The sequence below is a fragment of the Zootoca vivipara genome, chromosome 4 (assembly GCF_963506605.1).
Source record: "Zootoca vivipara chromosome 4, rZooViv1.1, whole genome shotgun sequence".
NCBI lineage: Eukaryota > Metazoa > Chordata > Lepidosauria > Squamata > Lacertidae > Zootoca > Zootoca vivipara.
In genome coordinates, this window is record NC_083279.1 from 19,470,741 (window position 1) to 19,491,096 (window position 20,356).

The 20,356-nt window shown below is 38.3% G+C and overlaps 2 protein-coding genes across 7 annotated transcripts in view; one reads left to right on the top strand and one right to left on the bottom strand.

The window, feature by feature from the left end:
* Window positions 1-432: 432 nt before the first annotated feature.
* The window catches only part of DOCK9 (dedicator of cytokinesis 9), a 116,690-nt gene continuing 96,766 nt past the window's right edge, over window positions 433-20,356 (bottom strand). For all 6 annotated transcript variants that reach the window (XM_035116162.2, XM_035116158.2, XM_035116160.2 and 3 more), the window contains 15 exons: window positions 20,223-20,338; window positions 19,130-19,267; window positions 17,951-18,133; window positions 17,055-17,168; window positions 16,192-16,407; window positions 15,711-15,768; window positions 11,172-11,278; window positions 10,514-10,636; window positions 9,324-9,437; window positions 7,815-7,961; window positions 7,264-7,474; window positions 5,422-5,612; window positions 4,132-4,232; window positions 3,897-4,035; window positions 433-1,586 (listed from right to left, as the gene is read on the bottom strand). In XM_035116162.2, coding sequence (XP_034972053.1) covers window positions 1,464-1,586; window positions 3,897-4,035; window positions 4,132-4,232; window positions 5,422-5,612; window positions 7,264-7,474; window positions 7,815-7,961; window positions 9,324-9,437; window positions 10,514-10,636; window positions 11,172-11,278; window positions 15,711-15,768; window positions 16,192-16,407; window positions 17,055-17,168; window positions 17,951-18,133; window positions 19,130-19,267; window positions 20,223-20,338 — 2,081 coding nt within the window. In that variant the 3' untranslated portion in view covers window positions 433-1,463. The remainder of the gene's footprint in view (window positions 1,587-3,896; window positions 4,036-4,131; window positions 4,233-5,421; window positions 5,613-7,263; window positions 7,475-7,814; window positions 7,962-9,323; window positions 9,438-10,513; window positions 10,637-11,171; window positions 11,279-15,710; window positions 15,769-16,191; window positions 16,408-17,054; window positions 17,169-17,950; window positions 18,134-19,129; window positions 19,268-20,222; window positions 20,339-20,356) is intronic.
* Window positions 12,327-15,062, top strand: TEX11 (testis expressed 11). The gene has a single exon (XM_035115317.2). It carries the CDS (start codon window positions 12,330-12,332, stop codon window positions 15,060-15,062), a length of 2,733 nt encoding a protein of 910 aa, XP_034971208.2. The 5' UTR covers window positions 12,327-12,329.

Here is a 20,356-nt window from a genome sequence, read left to right on the forward strand (position 1 = left end):
CCAGCAAACAAAGCAAGGGTGTGTGTGTGTGTGTGTGTGTACGCGCATTGGAACAAAAAAGGCGGGAAAACAGAACACAGAGGGAATCTGAGGTAAATAATTTTTGTTTTCCTTCCTTTCTTTTTTTCCCCTTAGTAAAGGAAAGGAGATTAAGGGCAACTGATACCAGCAGAGCCAAGAAGAGATTTGGAGAAGGAAAATAAAGAAAAGATAGCAAAGAAAAGTGAGTAAACCTGACAGAAAAAACAGAAGCGAAGCAGAGGTGATCTGCTCATTGCAGTGATGGGGAGCCAGTCATGTCCCTGAAGAATTTTGCTCCTGCCTTGTCATCCTAAGACCAACCTGATAACCCAGCGACACCCTCCATAAATTGATTTAATACACAGTGTTCCTTTACAGCAGCCAAAAAAAAAAATCCAACCACACTCTACATAAATTAATTCCTTTTTAATATAGATGAAGTACATGTTTAATTACAGCAGGCCAGTGATTCCAGTTAAATAAAATTAAAACCCTTTATCTTTCTCAAATATAAAATTACTAATTCATGTCTTAAAACAATATAGCAAAAGCTTTAAATTACATCACCATTTAGCCACAGTAGTTTAACACCACTTATATACTCCATCACTTTGGCAAAAATTATGTATTCTTTTTAAAAACAGTGCATAACGTTATAGAAACTGTATACAACCTCATATTGCACTTACTGTACTTATATACAATAACTGTAAAAGAAAATAGAGCATTTACTTGGAATGAACATGAATTTATCACAATTGTAGGAGGATGAAAGCTGGTATGAATATTAAAAATGTTTAGAAATGCATTTCATTTATGTACAGGGTTTATGAGTTGTATTAACAAATATGTACATGTCTTGCTTAATATAGTTAGTAACATATGGTAACCTTTGGTTGGATGCAACTGCTTGATCAATTTTAAGCTCATATGCTCTCCAAAATGCCAGCAAGGTATAAAATGGTGCACAACTGTTAGTCAACAGTACAAAAAACTACTTCTACCTACATTAACCCCTCATATTAGTGCCTATTAAGTCTAATAGTGTTTGTACTTTATATCAATTTGTATGTGCATATATCAAAGAACACTTTTATGGTTTATGTCTGCAAACTTACATTCCATAACACTTGCCTATAATGTGCCATTTATTTTAGAATACCATTATCATAGCAGAATCACTTAAGTTCCCCAGAACAATTCTGTGTTTCTGTTGTAATATTGCCAGCAGAATATAAAAAAATATGTGCACCATCAGTATATGTTTTAGAAATCTACCTCTTACTAGTTTCTTATCCCTGACTGACCCAAAGATTTAAGCATGCTCAATTGTTAGTATCTTCACAGTCCTCTTTCAGATTTGGATTTCATCCTGAGTTTGCAAATGTTCAAAGATCCACTTGTGTTCCAAGGTAATAGGAGCACTTTCCGTTACAAAATGCTTATGCAATTGAAGAAGAGCTGGGCATCCCATGAACTGTTGTGCTTGTTGGTGTCCCACTAATGGCATTGAAAATGTGTAGCGAGTTGGGCATTACACTGGCTTTTTCTTCCATAGCAGTAATCTTAAAGAGAGAAAAACACATGCCTTACATATGGTTGAGGGAGGAGGTTTTTCAAAAGAGTGGGGTAACCATGGATTTGTCCTTTGGCTTCTAGCTAAAATGTCAACAGGGACCTAACTTCAGATACAGCAAGTAGGGGGGGCACATTTTAGCATGCAACTCTGCCTAACACATACATCCGTGCAAGGCATATTTTTTCTAATATAACACAGTTTTGTATATTATTTTCACCAAATATACATTTTCCTACATATTACTTGGCAGGAGAACCACATTACAAATTGGGAGAACTGTGAATTTCCAAGATGGCTGTTTTCTGGTTTGCATACTGTTTTGAAAAGTGGGAATTATGTAGATTCAGCTTTAAATGCAACCAGGATTAAATTTCTCCCCAATCTCTACTTGGAAGCAAAGTCCAACTTGATTTAAATGGAATGTATTTCTAGATAATTGGAATTATGATAGGGAGCAAGTCTATAGAGACACAAAAGTTAGATATAGGTCAGATGACCTTCTCAATTAATATATGTTTAATTTTGTGACTGGTTCTGAAAATAGCAAAGAAAGATGTTTAGCTAAAATTCACCCTTCTCTAACTACTTCTGTCAAGAAACTAGATCCTCCTTCTTTTTAAAAATTCTGATTGCCCTATTAGTTTTGTAAGAAGCAGTGTAGCAAAACGTTATTCTTTGACTGATAAACATTCTGTTAAGCAACAGTGATATGCAGAATGGTTGACTATTCAACATTAAAACAAAACAAAGCCTAAGTCTCCCTTCAGTTCTGCACTACAAATTCCACATTATATATTGTGTAAAGGAAGTTAAACAAAACTCAGAACTCGAAAGAGAAACTAAAAATGTATTACCATCCCAGCTGATCACATTTTCAAAGCAGCATAGGGGAAAAGGGAAGGAAGAAAGAGAGGTGCCCATTAAGATTTCTATAAAATGTATTAAACAGGGGAAAAAATCTCTGAAACATTTATTCAAGAAAGCAAAATGGACATTCCAATGTTTGCAGAATAGGTAGTACAACCAAATTTACATGCAAGCCATGCACTTATATTTCCATAAAATGACTGTTTCCTTGGTGTTTAAGAGTTGCTTCCATTATGATTACATTTTCCAACGGAAAAATACATGACCTTCAAATCGAAATTAAATCTGTAAAACAGGAATGGGGAACCTTTTTAGCTCAAGGGCCTTCTAGGCAGGGGAAAGTAGCCTGTGGTGGGCAGAGTCAGAGGCAAAGGTGGGTGGAGCAATTAATGTTAATTTTATCTTGGTGTGGTAGGCTAATTTCTACTCGCATTTGCCCACCCCTCTTCTCTACGCTCTGTCCAGACAAACAAGAGGCACTGTCTGAGTTCAAGGGCACATTCTAGCCAGGCAAAAATATATGGGGCGTAAAGCAGGCTCAGAGAAGTAAGTGGCCTGAGGAGAGTTCGAACTGTCAAATACAGAGGCATGCAGCCCCTGAGCCTGAGGTTCCCCACTCCTTGCTGTAGAGGAAAGGTTAGAAATATATTAATTCTTGAACATTCACCCACACCATGCAATGTTGGAACACAGTCACAGCAGAAGTCATTCTTTTAGCAAAGCAACTTATAGTGTACTTGTGGACTGACCATATTCTAATGTTACATCGCCAAGTACAGTATAATAATCAATTAAGCGGTTTTATTAGGGGCAAGAATGGAAAAAAGGGAGAGAAAGGTGCTCATTTTTCATATTAGAACTAGCAGGCTTAAAGCAAGATAGGCTACTGCATTTAAGTCTGACTCATGTGCCAACTAAACTGATTTTCTTTGTAATTCTGTTATTTTAAAATCCCCCATACAACTGAATTCATGAAAGTGTCTGCATTGTACCAACCAGAAAGGAAGAAATGAAAGGATTTGTTGTTAGATAACTCTGTTACAGCAGTTAATAAATCATAGCATATGCTTCAAGGGCATTATCCATTAACATCTAATATAAATGAAACATTCCAGGGTGGAAGTCTTAACCCATTTCCTTCAGCATCATTATATTATTTAATGTCATAAAAATACATATCACATTTATTTATACCCCATCTTTCCCCTAGGGTGGCTTACAGAAAGAAACTTGAGTGTAAAAAACAACCACCCTCAAAAGCAGTAAATTTTTATTGGCAATTTACAGCAATTTAAAAGCTAGGAATACACTAAAGAATTGGATCCTCTGAATTAAGTACTCAAATAATAAATGATTCCAAGAAAAATATTTGGTTCTTCTCAACCAAAACAGGATGACCTGAATGAAATACTTAATGTTCAGTACATACTTGTTCATGCATGATTTCAGAGAGTTCTTTTGCCATTTCTCTGTAATTAGCCTTCATTCCTTCTTGATATTCTATCTGATCTTCTTTTATAAGCCGCTCATTTACTTCTAACGCCTGTCCACAAGCTTCAACAAATTGTCTGAAATAAATATAATTTAATAAAATGAAATATATTGAGAATGGTTCTAATACCAAAGTTCCAAAAAGAAACTTAATAAACTTTCATATTTTTTACCTGAAAACTTCCTTGAGTAACTTTAGCTTATTGTCTGGATACCGTTTGGTGCTTGTATCATCCAGAAAAGCTCTGGCATATGCCAACGGCCCAGCATTAACCTAAAAATATATAAACAGTTATAAATTATGTTCCAACCCCCCTGGATTAATATTAAAACTAGTTTTGCTCATCCCTCTGAATTGGGCTATACAAAAGTCAAAGACATTTCTGAAAAATAGCCTACTCTACTCTACTCTTGCTAAACAAGCCTTTCTAGCCTTTACTGGTAGCTGCATTTGGTCAAAAGGCATGGAGACTATCTGTGAATGCTATTCCCTCCCAGATTTTTCTGCTCTGATCGCTTGGGACAATGACAAAATCCGTAAATGGATTCTAGACAGGGACGAAGCGCTGGACCTGGCTCTATCCAATGCTGCCAACCTATCCACATGGTTTCCTCATGTGAAGGAAGTAAGATCTATGGCTCACTATCTGAGTGACCTGACGAACCTTATGCAAAGAAGGGCCTTCAAACTTGCCCGCTTCCACTCCATTCCCACAGCATTCCTACAGGGTATATTTTCCAACACTCCCCCTCGACCTTCGACTCTGCCCGTGAAACAAGGGAAAGATAGAGGATTTTATCCACTTTTTCTTTCACTGCCCCCTATATGACGCAATAAGACCAAGGCTCCTTCTACTAATTCCTCCGCTCATTGTCTTGGAAGATGACTGCATGAAATTTCTATTGGTGGACGCTAACCCCAGGGTTACCCGCGGGAGTGGCCATCTATATCTTGCAGGCCCTGAAACTCAGGGCTCTTTTGACAGGCTAACTTTCTCTAGACTCGGATCTCTGTAAATATTTTGCTACGGACAAAACACACGTGTGTCATAGTTTTTACCAAACTCTGTTTTATATAGCATGATTTTATATTCGCTGTTTTGCAAGTGTATTTGATACATTCTCCGTATAATAGCGGTAAGCTACCACCTGGATCCTTTATGTGCTATGGCCACCCAGCTAATGCAAAAAATTTTTGTTGTTGTTGTTGTTACTCAGAATAGACCTACAGAAATAAATGGACATGAATAGTTTAGGCCTATTAATTTCAATAGGTCTATTCTGAGTAAAACTTAGTCTACCACTAAGTATACTACTCTTATTCAGTGGACATTGTTGGCACTGCATATTATTTTATCAGTGTGACACAAATACACAAACAGAATTCTAAAGCGGGAAGAAGCTTATTAGGCGATTTTAAGGTAAAGGAAAACTCCACACCATAATCAATTTAATCAACATACCTGAACGCTAACACTACCCTGCAGCTTCAACTGAAGTTTGATCATATCTACTTCAGCTGATGAACAAAGTTGCCGGAGCTCAGCAACCTTCTTACTCATTTCATCAATAGCGACTTCAATTGGGTTTAAATCTGTATGGTGTTGATACATTATGGGAATCCGTTTCTTTACATAAGGAAAACAATGTATAGCTAGGGAAAGAAAACAATGAAATTATGTTTACACAACTATACTCATGCTATCTTGAAATATTAAGAGACTTGCAAGTCAATGCTTTTTATTTTGGGAGCAAGTAGACTTGTAAACAAACAATCATATATTTTAATAGCATAATTCTATAGAGCAAGGCTAATCAATGTGATCTGTCCAGATGTTTGGAACTACATTTCCCATCAGCCCCAGTTCTCATCGCATGTTGTCTGGGATGCTGAGAGTTTAGTGCAAAACATCTGGAAGGCACTACATTGGCTACCTCTGCTCTGCAGACTGTGTGCTTCTTTTGTCCAGTGTTTGTTTACCCCTGGAAAAATTCTGATCTGCAGAAGAAGACTAGCCTGTATCTTCTCATTATGTGGGACATATATAGTACTGTATGCTAGCTCATGAAAAGTTACATGCTGTTCTATCCAGAAAGGACTAATGATTAAATATCAACTGGGTAAACCAATAAGTGGGGAAAACTTAGAAAAAAATTAAGCATGGGTCTTTCTATGCTTTTCTGTTTAGTTTATGTAATTCACATTTTGTTATCTAAAGAAGGATCACAACACTACTGTTTCCACTTGGTTCTTTGCCGGGAGATTAGCTATTAGCAATAACAGTTGTTCACATGCAGTGTCAGTCTTTAAGCTAACAGTAATCCTGGTGCAAAGAGTAGCCATGAGTCAGCATGCAACATAACTGGACCCTGGCCTTGACATATTTGTGCATGAACATAAGGCAATTGAGAGGCAATAAATGTTTGAGTAAACTTAAATATCTAACCTACCTACCTACCTACCTACCTATTAGCTATTCACTGGACTGCAACAGTACATACTAGGCCAGTTTGGGGATGAAGCAAAATGGGGTAGCATACTCCAGTGAGCTGAGGGTAGTAGACTAGTTGTAGGGCAAGCCTGTGCCACACATAGCTCTGATCTCGAATAGAAGGGAATGACTCAGGAGGAATGAATGGGGAGGCTCCTGTTTCTGAGCACCTGCTGCCAGAGGTGAATACCTCTGTCTAATTTTACAGCTGACTGCCCTGAACATAAAATATCTCCCTTTCTACACAGGTTTTAAAATACACCCAAGACCTTTCTCTTTGAGTTGGATCACAGTTACAAGTGTTTCTGAAACGTGACCTTCTTGTTAAACAGCTTCCTGTCAGACGAGAGAAACTGCATCAATAACATCCAAGGTACTGATAGAGCATCGATTTGTGTGTCTTTGTTTCACACACTATATTGTGGCAACCCATATTTGTCAAAGTGTACCCTTAGGTCAATTCCAGTTCCCCAGCAAGTATAGCAGTATAATTCACGTGATTGCAAAACATTAATTTTAATAACATTTTACGTGTACAAAATGTAAGTGTAGTGCATGAAATAGCTTTAACTTGGTTAGTTGTTAGTTATAGGTTAGTTTCCTGCTGAACAGTTAGGCTCCGATAGGTTATCAGGACCCAAAACATGCAGGATTTACCAAAGACTCAGATTTCTCTGTGGCTTTTTTGGATTAAATGGAAGCATGTTACAGGTACTATAGACAAAAAAAATCAATGAAAGGTGTCAAGTGCTCTCTTTTGGTTTTTAGAAATCAAAGTACTGTCCCAAAGAACTGCAAATTTTGACCTAGTACCTGTAAGAATGGTGCGTCGTTTACATTGTTCCTCCACTCCCCCTCTTCTTTTGCCCATCTGAGTAAATGGCATCTCAAACATAAAGCGACGGATGTTGTGATTTCTTTCAAATTCTGTTTTTCTCTCTTGTAGTTCCTTTTCCTCAAAGTACGGAACTACATGAGTAACTTGAATATAGGCATATTTAGAATCCAAATCCTTAGGATTTACCTTAAAATAATTTGAGAGAATTAAAATCTCAACTATGAAAATATGCAATTATTTAAAAGTTACATTATTAAAACGTTAATTGAGCTAATACACTGATCATCCTTAAAAAAAATGTGAAAACTTTTTGTGGTGCCTTCAATATAAAAATTATCAATGTATGCCACCAAGGTCCTTCTTGCTTTATTCATTTGGTATTTTTTGTACTGCACAAGTAGATGATCATCCTTTGTGGAACCAAACTTTACTATGCTTAAGAACTGTCAGGCTAGAAAGAAAATTTCGAACTGAGCTCATGTTAAGTTATATATAAATCAGTTGTATATTATTAGTTAAGTCCTACTTTTCCAGAGTCCTGGATCATCCTGACATTTTCAGATCCAAACTTATCTGAGTAGAGTTTTTGTAGCCTCTGGGAAATCTCTGAAAGGCATGTGAGTTTAGGCTCTTTGTATATATATTCTTTTCCATCTTCATCTTCAAAAAATCCCTTTAGAAAAGAAAAACCAATAGCAACAGTTAAGTTCTAAACAAACCAAGGTCCAAAAAAGAATGACTCCTAATAATTAAAGCAAGGTCAATGTATGACACAAAGGTTGCAAGCAAAAGGAAAAGAAAAGAATGATATTGAAAAATCAAGATAAGGAGAGCAAAACAGCTAATTATAGTATGGATGCATTGGAAATTATTACAATATTATTGAGGGAATGCTGTAAATTACATGATATGCCAACTTTAATGTTTTGAGGGTACAACACGCTATTTCCATATCATTGTTCACATGCCTGTTTCACATGCCAATATGGTGGTCCTCTGAGAAAGCCGTGTTATTTTGAACAAAATATGGCCAAGTGTTCTATACAAATAAACCAACCTTATCTAGATGAATTTTAATATAATCCTATTTTATAATTTACTTTGAAGCCCAAAACACAACCAAAATAGGTCCCATGGAAGGTGAAACAGGTGTCTGCTTTCATACAGAATGTCAGATCTGAGTTAATGTTTTAAGTTGCAAAAATAAATATTCCTATCTGAAGACGAAATGGACAATGTAGGGCAAGGATCACAACATAGCATGTATAAACGCAAACTAGAGTGACAAAAATACCCACAACAAACTAAGCTTATATGCAGTAGTTATTACTGCATTGCTTGTTTTGGACAGCAGTTTCTGTAATTACCTCCACATCTGTTTCACTGTCTGTAAACTGGTATTGCTACAGTCATAAGAGACAATAGAATAAATGGAATGTTACATCACTCAAATTGTACAATTCAGTGACTGACTAAATATTTTTTTTGGTCAACTATTTCTATCTAAAACTGTGTTTCCTCCATTGAATACACATGCTCATGTCACACACACATACACACACCCTGCAGTCACTGTATTTTGCCACTATGGAATAATATATAAAAGTGAAGAAGTTTGATTCTTTGTATAAGCATGCAGTACAAAGACAGAATTTGTGCAGTTTTCATCTGCAAGTGGAACTAAATATATTAATATTTTAAAGCAAGATAATATAGATCAGAAAGTGAACCAACATAATATATAAAAACACCAAAGGCAGTGTTTAAGTAATAGCTATGAATGGCTATTATTGAAAAACTTACCGCTGCCTTAAGAAAGTAATAGAAAAAGGAAAAAAGGAAAAAAGGAAAGTTTACTGAAGAAATTTCTCATTCAGAATACAGTTATTAGTTCAATAGTTCATTGGTTTCAAATACATGCAAGTAGAAATATACAACGCAGTTAATGCATGCTGTTAAAAAGGATACATTGCAAAAAATTGCAATTTTTCATATGCTAAGTTAAAGTTCAGGAAAGGCATTGGACAATGCTCACCTGTCCAAAAAATGCAACTCTGAAATAGGTTCCTAACAATCTTTTTCCTGTATGCATAACTTCTGTAACTTTGCTGTATGCCCGATGCAATGTGTCATACAAATGAGCTAGCCTCTAAAAAAATGGAAAAACACGTTTTGGTAAATGGTGGCACTTAGATATTTAGTATATTCTGAACAACACAAAACGGAATAAAAAACATACAAGCTTTTATATATCGTTAGCAAACTGTATCAAAATAATACAGCATTTAAAGGCTTGGAAAAGCCAATTATCTCAATTTAGCTAAAATTAGGGATAACTAAGTACGACTGAAAGCAATGGAACAAGTTATGATTACTTTTTTAGGTGTCACCTTATATTTGAAGTTGACTTAAGTAGTAAATAAATATTAAAAACATGCAAGAATGATAACTAAAAATGAACATTTCCCCCTAGTATACACATATCCTACCATAACATTATAATCACCGTAAACCAGTAGAAGAAGAAGAGGAGTAGGAGTACGAATAAGGGTTTGGATTTGATATCCTGCTTTATCACTACCTGAAGGAGTCTCAAAGCAGCTAACATTCTCCTTTCCCTTCCTCTCCCACAACAAACACTCTGTGAAGTGAGTGGGGCTGAGAGACTTCAAAGAAGTGTGACTAGCCCAAGGTCACCCAGCAGCCCCATGTGGAGGAGTGGACTCGAAATTGGCTCACCAGATTATGAGTCTACCGCTCTTAACCACTACACCAGATAACAAAATTTCAAATGCCTTGGAATCTAAAGAAATATTAGCCCGGTTACAAAAAGATGATGGACTAAGGGCTTGCTGCATCTCCTTGTGAAGAGCATTCCAAAAATGGGAACCACTTCATAAAAGGCTCTTTCTTATGTAGCCACTCTCCCCACCTGCCTTAGAAAAGGTACTTGGAGAAGGACCTCCAAAGCTGATCTGAAGAGCTGGCCAGATTCATATGGGAAAATAGGCTCCATAAGGTAATGGGGTCCCAAGCCTTATAAAGTTTTAAAGGTAAAAAAAAAAACAACCAGCACTTTGAAGTTAGTTGCAATCAAATGAATCCTCACAACTTTCAATGAGACTTTGCTGTAACTTTAGCTGAACATTACCTATTTCAATGTCCCGCAGCATTAACAGGTATCAAATGAAATCATTATAGCATAAATAGATTTGTATCAAATACCTCAAAATCTCTCCGCTTTTCATAAATAGGAATGATAAGTTTATAGATGTCAGCAATCAGTTCATAACGTTCAGCCTTCCACAGCCCATCTGCACACTGTTCTAACAACTCCATCAGTACATCCTAGTTACAGGGGAAAAAGCACACACATGTGGATAGAGACTAACCTAGAGCAATCTAATTTTATTTTTCTCAGGCAGCATACAAAAGGATTAATTTCCAGTACAGTGTGTTTCTGATCCAGTAAAGGCTCCTGACAGTGGAAGGGGAGAGGCAATTTTCACCAATTCCCCCTTCTTCCTACAGTCTGCAGTGTCACTTCACACACTATTCTAAAGGGTTCTGGGGAAATCCAGTTTGGTTAACATTTAATTGCCAGGTCCACGATTCCTCAATGCTCTCTCCCCAGGCCCTGAACTTTAATAGCCTTGCTTTAATAGCATCTCCACCATTAAATTGGCCTCTTTGTCTTAACATACTATAAAGTGAGTAATGGTGTATGCTATTTATTATTTAGTTTGTGTTTCCATGGGTTAAAAATATTTTCAATGTGTTATGAACTCTTCGTGTTAGACAGCAAGCAAGACATTTTAGAATTCAATAAAAATAAATTAGTATTATAAGGATACAGAAATAAGTATGAATTAAGTTTACATACTTCATTAAAGTGAACATCTTGCATCCCAACATCTTCCATCATAGAGGCCTCTTCATCTATATTTGGAGTGATTACTCTGAAGCTTATACAGCCTTGTTTAAACATTCCTATTTATATTGGATGGAAAAATGCACACAACACTTTTGAAGAAGTAGATCAATGGAAATCCCACAAAGGCATGAAAGAAATTGACAGTCTTAAAGTTGCAGTGAATAGATCTAATTTCAAGTTACACTTGGTTGGGATGGTATTGGATTGAGTAGAGGCATCCCTTCACTAACTTCTGCAAACTCAGCTGGTTTCCTCATGCCCACTGAGTAGTGCTTGTGCCACTCTGCTGGAGCAGCCCCCCTCCCCTTTCTGCCTGCTGAATGTGAGGGCGGAAGGCAAACTGGCAGTATCCTTGCCAGCATCCAGTCCCCAAATAGGGCATTCAAGGGCAGGCCTGAGCTAGCCTGGAATCTGTTGGATCCCATGCTGCTCCTAACAGCCAATCCCAAAGTCCTGATCCACCCCCTGCCCCACTGCAAATCCTCTGCTGCCACTTTTACTGCTGGTGGTTAGGCTGCAGATGTGGCAGTAGCACCACCATGCAGGGGATCAGCAGCAGCAGGTTTGGATTTTTTTTTTATTAAACAGTATAGTGTTTTAGTAAAGACCTGAATAATCAGAACCATGCTCTTGGGTTTCTGAACCATAGGACAAAATTCTACTGATTGCAAGTTAATAGTAAGCATGTCTATTTTCACAACCTTAGTTCCTTCAAAGCCTAAGATGGAAACTTGGGTAACAGGAGGGCCCTTTACACATGGTTACTATGACTATTCAGGCTAGCATTAGATATAATTATCTTCAGTAACCCAGTGTTTAGACATTATATAGACAAGTAAAGAAGCTGGTTTTTTATGGTACATTCTGTGATGCTGATATGTTTAAAAGGCTCACCAGTGCTCCCCCCCTCTCTCTCTCCCCGCCCCCACCTCATCAAATTCCCTTCTTCTCTTTCATTTTCCGGTCCTCCGTTCCCGCCCCCGCCGCAACTACGTGGTGCATAAAATGAACGCGGAAAAGAAGAAAGCAGGGAGGCGTGGCTTGGGGTTTGGTCGGAGGAGTGAAACGGGCTGGTTCGCCATGGAGCCGTTTTTCTATGTGGAAGAAATGGACAAAATTGACCCAGTTATGGAAATAAAAGAGCAAATTGAAGAGCTGATGAAAAAAGAGATTTTAGTGGATGTAGACATTCTGCTCAGACAGACAGAGACAGTGACTAAAGGACGCATTACCAATATTCAGATGGTCAAGGTTGAAGAAACTGCACTCAGTTTATGGAATTGGACCATGGCAAGAAATAAAAACTGTGTTATGGCTGATGTGCAGAAAGTTCAGTTGCACCATGTAGCCTGCAAACTGATGAAGTTCTGTGAAGGAGATGATCCTTCTGAGGAGATAGTGCGGAGGCAGATTTTGATGGCTATAAAGACTGGGAAAGGCTATGTGGATGTTGGAAAATCTGATCTTGCCAATGAATTCTTTGAGATTGCTTTGGATAGTCTGGAAAAACTCTATGCTCTGCTGAATAAGAGGAGTACTAGAGAGACTGATATTTGTGAACACAAATCTGATATAGAGAAGGGTGTGTTCAGAATTCTCTCTTTCCAAGCTGAATCGGCAGTTGCTCAAGGGAATCATCAGAAAGCAGTCACATGTGTTCTTCAGTGCAAAAACTTCCTAATGAGGCTGCCCCAAGAGACCTGTTACCTCTCCCGCCTGTGCTATAACTTTGGTGTGGATGAATACACACAGAAGAGATATGAAGAGAGCTCCTTTTGGCTCCGCCAGAGTTACGAAATTGGAAAGATGGATAGGAAATACTCCAGTGGACAAGAAATGCAGGCTAAAGTACTGCGGTTACTAAGTACTGTCTATCTGGATTGGGGGAACAGAGGTCATGAATACAAAGCTCTCATGGCTGTCAACATGGCTAATGAGGAAGATTTGCATCCAGCTGGTTTGTTCTTGAAAATTAGAATTCTCCTGAAAGGTGATGTGCTAGGTGCAGAACTTGGCACAGCTATTGCTGAACTTCTGCGTCATGAGTTTCCTCTAGATTTTTTTGTGGATGTAGCAAAACTGCTTCTGGAGCATGAGAGGCAGACCATTGTGCTAGGCTTTTTGGACTCAGTTGCTGAGAAGTTTAAAGGATTCCCGGATGTTGGCAAAGTCATTCTTCTTCATATTGAACTCCTGATACAAAGAATGAATGAGTCGCTTGCCCAAAATATTATTGAATGTGTTATTGCAGACCACAACCAAGGAAAGTGTCTGCATCCTGAAACACTGGACCACTTGCACCATGTTCTGTGGGATAGAGCTGCCAAGTACTATAAGGAAGAAAAGTATTATGAAGCCCTTGAGTGGTATACTTACTCATTCAAACTCTACTCAAGTGGACAAACAGACAAGAACATTGCAAGTTTGGAAAGGAATATGGCTGCTTGCTTTCTTCGCTTGAAAGAGCCTCTCAAGGCTAAGGAGGCATTGGAGAAAGCAGAGAGGCACCATCCCAACTGCATATTCACTTATTTTTATTTTTATAAAATTGCCATCCTAGAGAATGATATGGAAGCAGCTTCCAATGCAATTGATGAAATGGAGAAGGCAGTAACAGATCCAGACTCAAAGACCTGGATGCCAGAACAAAGTTTGGCTAGCCTCCTGAAATTAGCTGCCCAGTTTGCTTTAGAGAATAAGCAACATTGTGCAGCTATAAAGGCCTTGGAGTGTTTATCTCTGCACTTGGACGACTGTGGACTAATAGCTGCAAATTTTAAGTGTTTGGTTCCACTTATAATGTACGAAATCACAGGAAAACCCAGAGAGGAGATAACTGCTGATTTGGAGAACCTTCTAAAATACTTGACTGCAGCGTACTATAGATATGATGAAGAATTCGGAAAGGACACAATGACATTGGAAACAAGAGTCAGTGAAGTTCAGTGGTTCAGGAAGACTGCTTGGACCTTTGCTGCCCTGTCCGGGAGCTGCCTGAGACTAACAAAGGATTTATTTCTAATTTCATTCAAGTTCTCTCAGCTTTGTCCTTCTGACAAAACTGTTCTGCTTGACCAGAGATCATGCCTGCTTATGGCTGCTGCCATTGGTCTTGAAATAGGACGGAGCAGCTCTACTGACCAGAAAGAACTACTGATGGAGGCCCTCCGACACATAGAGTCTTGTTGGAATATTGGGATGTATCTGAAGGAAACTGGCAACCTTCCCGAAGACCCAGCAGATATATTACTTCTTCTTTATGAGTTCGAAGCAAGGGCGAAGCTCAACGACCCAAAAGTAACCAGTCTTCTGGATAAAACGCTGCAAAGGCCCAATATTGATATTAAGACGCTGGAAACAATTGCCTCGCTGGCCATGGAGCCACCAGCTTACTACCCTTCACTCGCCAAGAAGGCCCTCAGAAAGGTTTTGACTATTGTTAGCAAATGTGTACCCTTGGATACACTCACTTTCAGCAAATGTATACATAACTTGATTCAGCTTTCTCTGCCATCTGATGTGGCTGGAGCAGACGTATACGCACTGGCGGAGTCATGGGCCTATTTTGAAGAAGCTCTGAAGACTTTGGATAGTATGGTGCTGCGGCCCAGTTATCCAGACGCAGAAATATTCTGGCTCATGGTTAGAGCTTGGAACATAGGAGTATATCACAACTCTTTTGGCAGATATAATAAAGCTGAGCAATGGTGTCGCGTAGCAATGTTCTTCTTGAATCACCTGAGAGATATATGTAGCAGCTACAGGAGAAAGATGACTGGCTTTTACCAAGTATTGCTGGGCAGACTTCCAGGAGCAAATGGACCCTCTCCAAATAAGTGACAGCAATCAAGTCCACAGCAAAGGCAGCTGGTGCTGTACTCAACTTACCAGTCATTTTGTTGCCCAAACCAGGTAATTTTGTGTTACGTTAGGCGAGATAAACAACTACCTTCTAGTTTGTCAGAGATGTGTGTCTGGAGAAGGGTTGTACAATGAATAAAATAGTCCAGCAGTTGCAAAAAAAAAAAAGGCTCACCAGTGCGATAGAGCGATCCACTGAACAACTATTACCATGCAATCCCTGCACAGACAAGATTGTTGTAAAAATAAAAGGAGGAGTGAGGAGAAGAGAACCCTAAGCTTTTTGGAGGAAGGCAAGGATAAAACTATAAGAAACAAACATTCCGAGTGACAGTTTAACAGGCGGAGTGTGATGATATTACATTGGATTTTCCTTTCTGTAAGTCTTTCTTTAAGATATTTTTTAAATGTTTCATTGCTATTTTTTAAATAGAAAGAATATTAATTTGTTATTTATTAAACTATTTTTGGACCTTTAGCCACACGGATGCTAGGGCAATACACAATATGCATAACTACAACTGGCTAGACAAAACATAAATGCACAAACTATATAACTGGTATATAACCATTTAAGCAGCAGTTTAAAATATTCCAACAACAATGGAGTAGGTGCATGATACATACCTTTTCGGAGAAGGTACTCTGCCACCAGAGCTGTTACGTGGACATAACACATTGCTGCCTAAAATACGAACAATAGCAACCATTACTACACAATTTTTGTTGTGACTAAGTGCAACATTCAGCTTTACATGCTTGGCAATAAAAAATAAAAAATAAAATAAAAGCTTTGGCAATCCCACCTACCATTGTACCCATTATATTTTGACTATATGCAATTTTGGCTTTAGGCACAATCCCCGGAATGTAACCCCTGCATAAGTTGTGGGCTTACTGTATATCTTGAATAAAACTGAAAACGTTGGAGCAGCACAGCAATTCTTTCTAATTTCTGTTGGCACATTTTTCTCCAACCTCTTCAATATGTGTGTGATTTATATAATTATAAATTTATAATTTATATAATTAATATAATTAATTTCAACTTTAAGAACAGTATTGCCAGATCACAAAAAACCAGTAGAGTACTTTCTGTCTTGCTTACCTCTGAAAGATCTCCATTTTTAACATGAATTCTTGCCATGCTATCCAACCATGTCTTCCTGAGTTCAGGTGTACTGGCATAAGACTTTGCCAAACTGTACTGAAGATCCACAAGCATTTCTGGATCATTCTCATGCTCCTTCATTTGTGCTGTAGCCATTAGGACTGTACGGATGCGTTTTGTCAAATCCTTGACATCAGAAGGAAATGTTGTGTGCTGTAATGTGAAAACAGCGGCACGATATGCAAAATGAGCTCAACAAGCGGCACAAAGCAGTGAGAAACTAAACTGTACCTATCCAGTTAGTGACCTGTTGCTTGAAATTCCTTTAGAAATAATCAAGTAGTATGAAAGAAGAGTAAAGTTGTGTGGACTATTCCTCAGAATCCTAACCGCATGAACATGGCCTTGACTATTTGTTGCATCTACTCCTGTTAATGTTACATTGTTTCCTTCAAAGTAAAAAAACTCTAAAATGTAACTATTTTAAAAGCTAATTTTGTATGTACTTATATTATACAATGAATATTTAAACTAGTGTCTCAAACATGGACTATTGTAATCTGAAAAGATTTTACAGATATTTTCCTTTCTCTCTCAAGCATCATAAACAACTTGGCATTTTTAGCATTTTCAAATAAGACTTCATCAAGGTCCCTTTTGCGACTGCTTCTGTATTTTTCATTCTACAGCATTTCTGTACATTTTGTTCTCTGCTTATACATGACTATAAGCTTATTATGGTTGATCCATAAGGGCTGTTTACATGTTGAGGTTTCAGCATCAATGCCATGGGAATGAAGCTGATGATCCAAACCCTTCTTTATAATTTTATAATGAAATGGAAAAAGCCTACTACAAACCTTAGTAAGTCTGTCACTGTTAGCACAGTTATTGATGATGGAAAGAGACTGCTGAAATCTGGTTCCACCAATTCCAACAACATCTGCAATCAGCTGACTCACGGAAATGATAACCTTGTAAAGAAGAAGAAACATAAATCTTGAAGATTTCAATTTGGGATTTATATTGTATGTATTATAAATTCTGTATACAGTTTTGGAACTTTCCTAAATATTAAGCAGCCTGTAATATTAAGCAGCCTGTGTAAGTAAACAAATACAAAAAAATTGATTTGTAGACTCTTGTGGGGAAAATGCAAACCTATATGTGAATAATTTGCATTAAAACTGCAGTGATATAATAGGGCATGAGTTTGAATATCTAGAAACATCAGCTACTTGTTCCAAAATTTGTGCATAGGAAGTACACAGAGAGAGTGCAGCAGCAAGGGTGACCCTTTCACGTAGCTGCTTGGCATGCAGCATTTATTATCACACATAACTTACAGTGTTTGTGTGTGCTACTCGATGCACTATATAGCTGCAGTATGTAGAGAAGAGAAGAGTTTGGATTTGATATCCCGCTTTATCACTACCCGAAGGAGTCTCAAAGCGGCTAACAATCTCCTTTCCCCTCCCCCCCCCACTACAGACACCCTGTGAGGTGGGTGGGGCTGAGAGACTTCAAAGAAGTGTGACTAGCCCAAGGTCACCCAGCAGCTGCATGTGGAGGAGCGGAGACGCAAACCCGGTTCACCAGATTACGAGTCTACTGCTCTTAACCACTACACCACAGTGGATGTGGTGGATTATGTTGCTAAGTACACACAATCCAGTATTTAAGACACGATACCAGAAAAGGTCAGCATTTCATCTCCTTAAAACACCTTAAATACATAAAAACAAACTGTACTGACTTGTAGGTGTGTCCTCACAAATGATCTCTTTCCTGTGTAATCAAAATTATTCCTCATCAAGAAATAAAGGAGCTGTGATGCTTCTGTTCGTATTGAACTCAGTTTGGAATTGCAGCACTTCAAAATTTCATAGCACAGTGAAGAACACATGTCAGCCCTTCCTTCATAAAATGTAGAAGGAAACTGTAGAACACACAGAAACATTTACTCTTTAAAAGGTAGGATAAAATAAAACCATCAGGTAACAAGTTTCAAATAGCAAAGTATTCAAAAAAAGTCACATGGGAGTTGGCTGTTTAATTTATAACACATTAGAAAGGGTCTCTAAAAACAAACACCTTTGATGTAGACATGTGCACCAGTTTGTTTAGGAGTCCCAAAGTCAGCTTTGCAAATACAGTACCCGGTAAGTGTACAAAGAGTTTGCTAGCTTGTCTACCTCACAAATCTAATAATTTGTGGTATGTGCAAAAATTTGCAACTTTGTAAAGCTTCACCCTTAAAGTGACTAGAAAATATATATTGACAGCCTGACAGAAGGTAGTTGTTGTCTCAAAATAAGCCCAAAGCTTAGGCAGGATTTCAGTGTTTTTGGGTTGTCATATTTCAGATCTGCAACTCCATCTCCCAAAAAGAAAGCAATTGTGACTTTGTCACCTGTTTTAAAGGGTGGGCCATATGGCCCACATTCTAATCTCTCCCATGACCCCTGGAGATAACCACTGTAAAACTGAATGGCCAAACACTATGTTTACATACCGGACTAGCACTTGTTGGTAATGCAGTTCTGGGTTCTGAACATATAGTGGCCTACTCAGTTAATGGGTCCACCTGTTCCATCAAGGGATTCGGGAGCCTGCTTCTTTGCACTGGCTGGACTGGAATGTCAGTCTACTCAACAAGACAATGACTTGTCCAAATTCAAAAAAAGGATTTTTTTCAGAACCTGGCATCTAGTTCCCAAGCTGAAGCTCCATGAACACAACAGAGTCCTCCTTCACTCAGTTTCAGAAATATATACTCTGATTGAACAAAGAAATATGCTGTCTGGAGAAAAACAACACCCTGCCCTGGGCTCTCCACATTTATAGGCAGCATATAAGTAACAAAACAGAACGCCACGCCCCCCAATCAATATAGCATACAGAGAGAAGAAATTATAAATTGAAGACTACTTACCTTAAAAATTAGTGATCTTAAGGCATTGAAGACATTTTTTAATGCAGTTTCTGACTGGTTTTTTTGCAGAAAGCAAAGGTACACATCGAATACTTTTTTCATCAGAGGATTATGCCCATGATCCATCAGGAGCTGATTCTTAAAATTAAGAGAATTATATTTTGATCCCTACACAGATGAATTACTTTAAGGCCTCAAAAACCATTATAAACCTTACAGACTTGTTAATGGAATGCTTCCCTGGTGGCTATCTGCACACAAACATTGGGGAAAGAATTATTGGTCTTACTTGAATTGCAGATTGTTAATGTGGATAATGAAGACACTTGATTGGGTAATCAAGTGATGGAGGCAGGAGCACAGAATTGTGGGAGGCAGGCTTAATCTCAGTTTTTCAGGCTCACCAAGCAGCAGTAATTGATGTACGTACATAGAAAAGAAATCTGAACATACCTGCCTACCTCCCTCCGGCTGATGACATGCCCCCAAAATAAATAACATAATCCTTAAACATAGGAACAAAGGGAACCCTTAAGTAAAGCCTTGACAGCAGTCTGAAATTAGCACAACTGCAGACCACAGCAGGGAGGGCTCCAGTGTCTTCATCTGTTTGTCATCTTACAAATCTACTTTTCAGGTAAGAACAATCATTCTATTTATTGTGGTGGACGATGAAGCCCACTAGATTGGGACATACCACAGTGATTCCCAACTGGGTTGGACCCAACTGCAGTGGTGTTCCTTAAAGTACTTGATGAACGAGCACAAGCGTGACTATACACATTGCGTCAAACTCAGAGGTGACCTGGAAACATCACAAACAGAGGAGTTGTTTGAAGGGTTTTTCAATGGGTGTTCCGATTATACAGGATTTCACATAAGTGTGTGGTGCCTTGGGGTGTAACCCTCAAACAAATTGGTTGCTGCCTGTACTCCAGATGTTGTCAGATTAAGGTCCTATCATCCCTGATCATCAGTATTGCTGGCTGGGGCTGATGGGAGTTGGAGCAACAGCATCTGGAGAGCACTATGTTGGCTACCTCTGGATAAAAACTCTGGCTACGCCTAACTATACAGGTATCTAAGCACATACCTTGAATGCCATTGTGAATAAAGATAAAGTGTCCAGAATTGTAAGGCAAACTTCAGTGGCAATGTTGGCTTCAAGTAAAGATTGGTGAAGGACATCTGCTTCTGAATGGCCATAACCTGTGGAAATTTGAGGCA

What these genes read in the sequence shown, in the direction of transcription:
- TEX11 (XM_035115317.2), top strand. Translation starts at nt 12,330, where the DNA reads ATGGACAAAATTGACCCAGTTATGGAAATAAAAGAGCAAATTGAAGAG.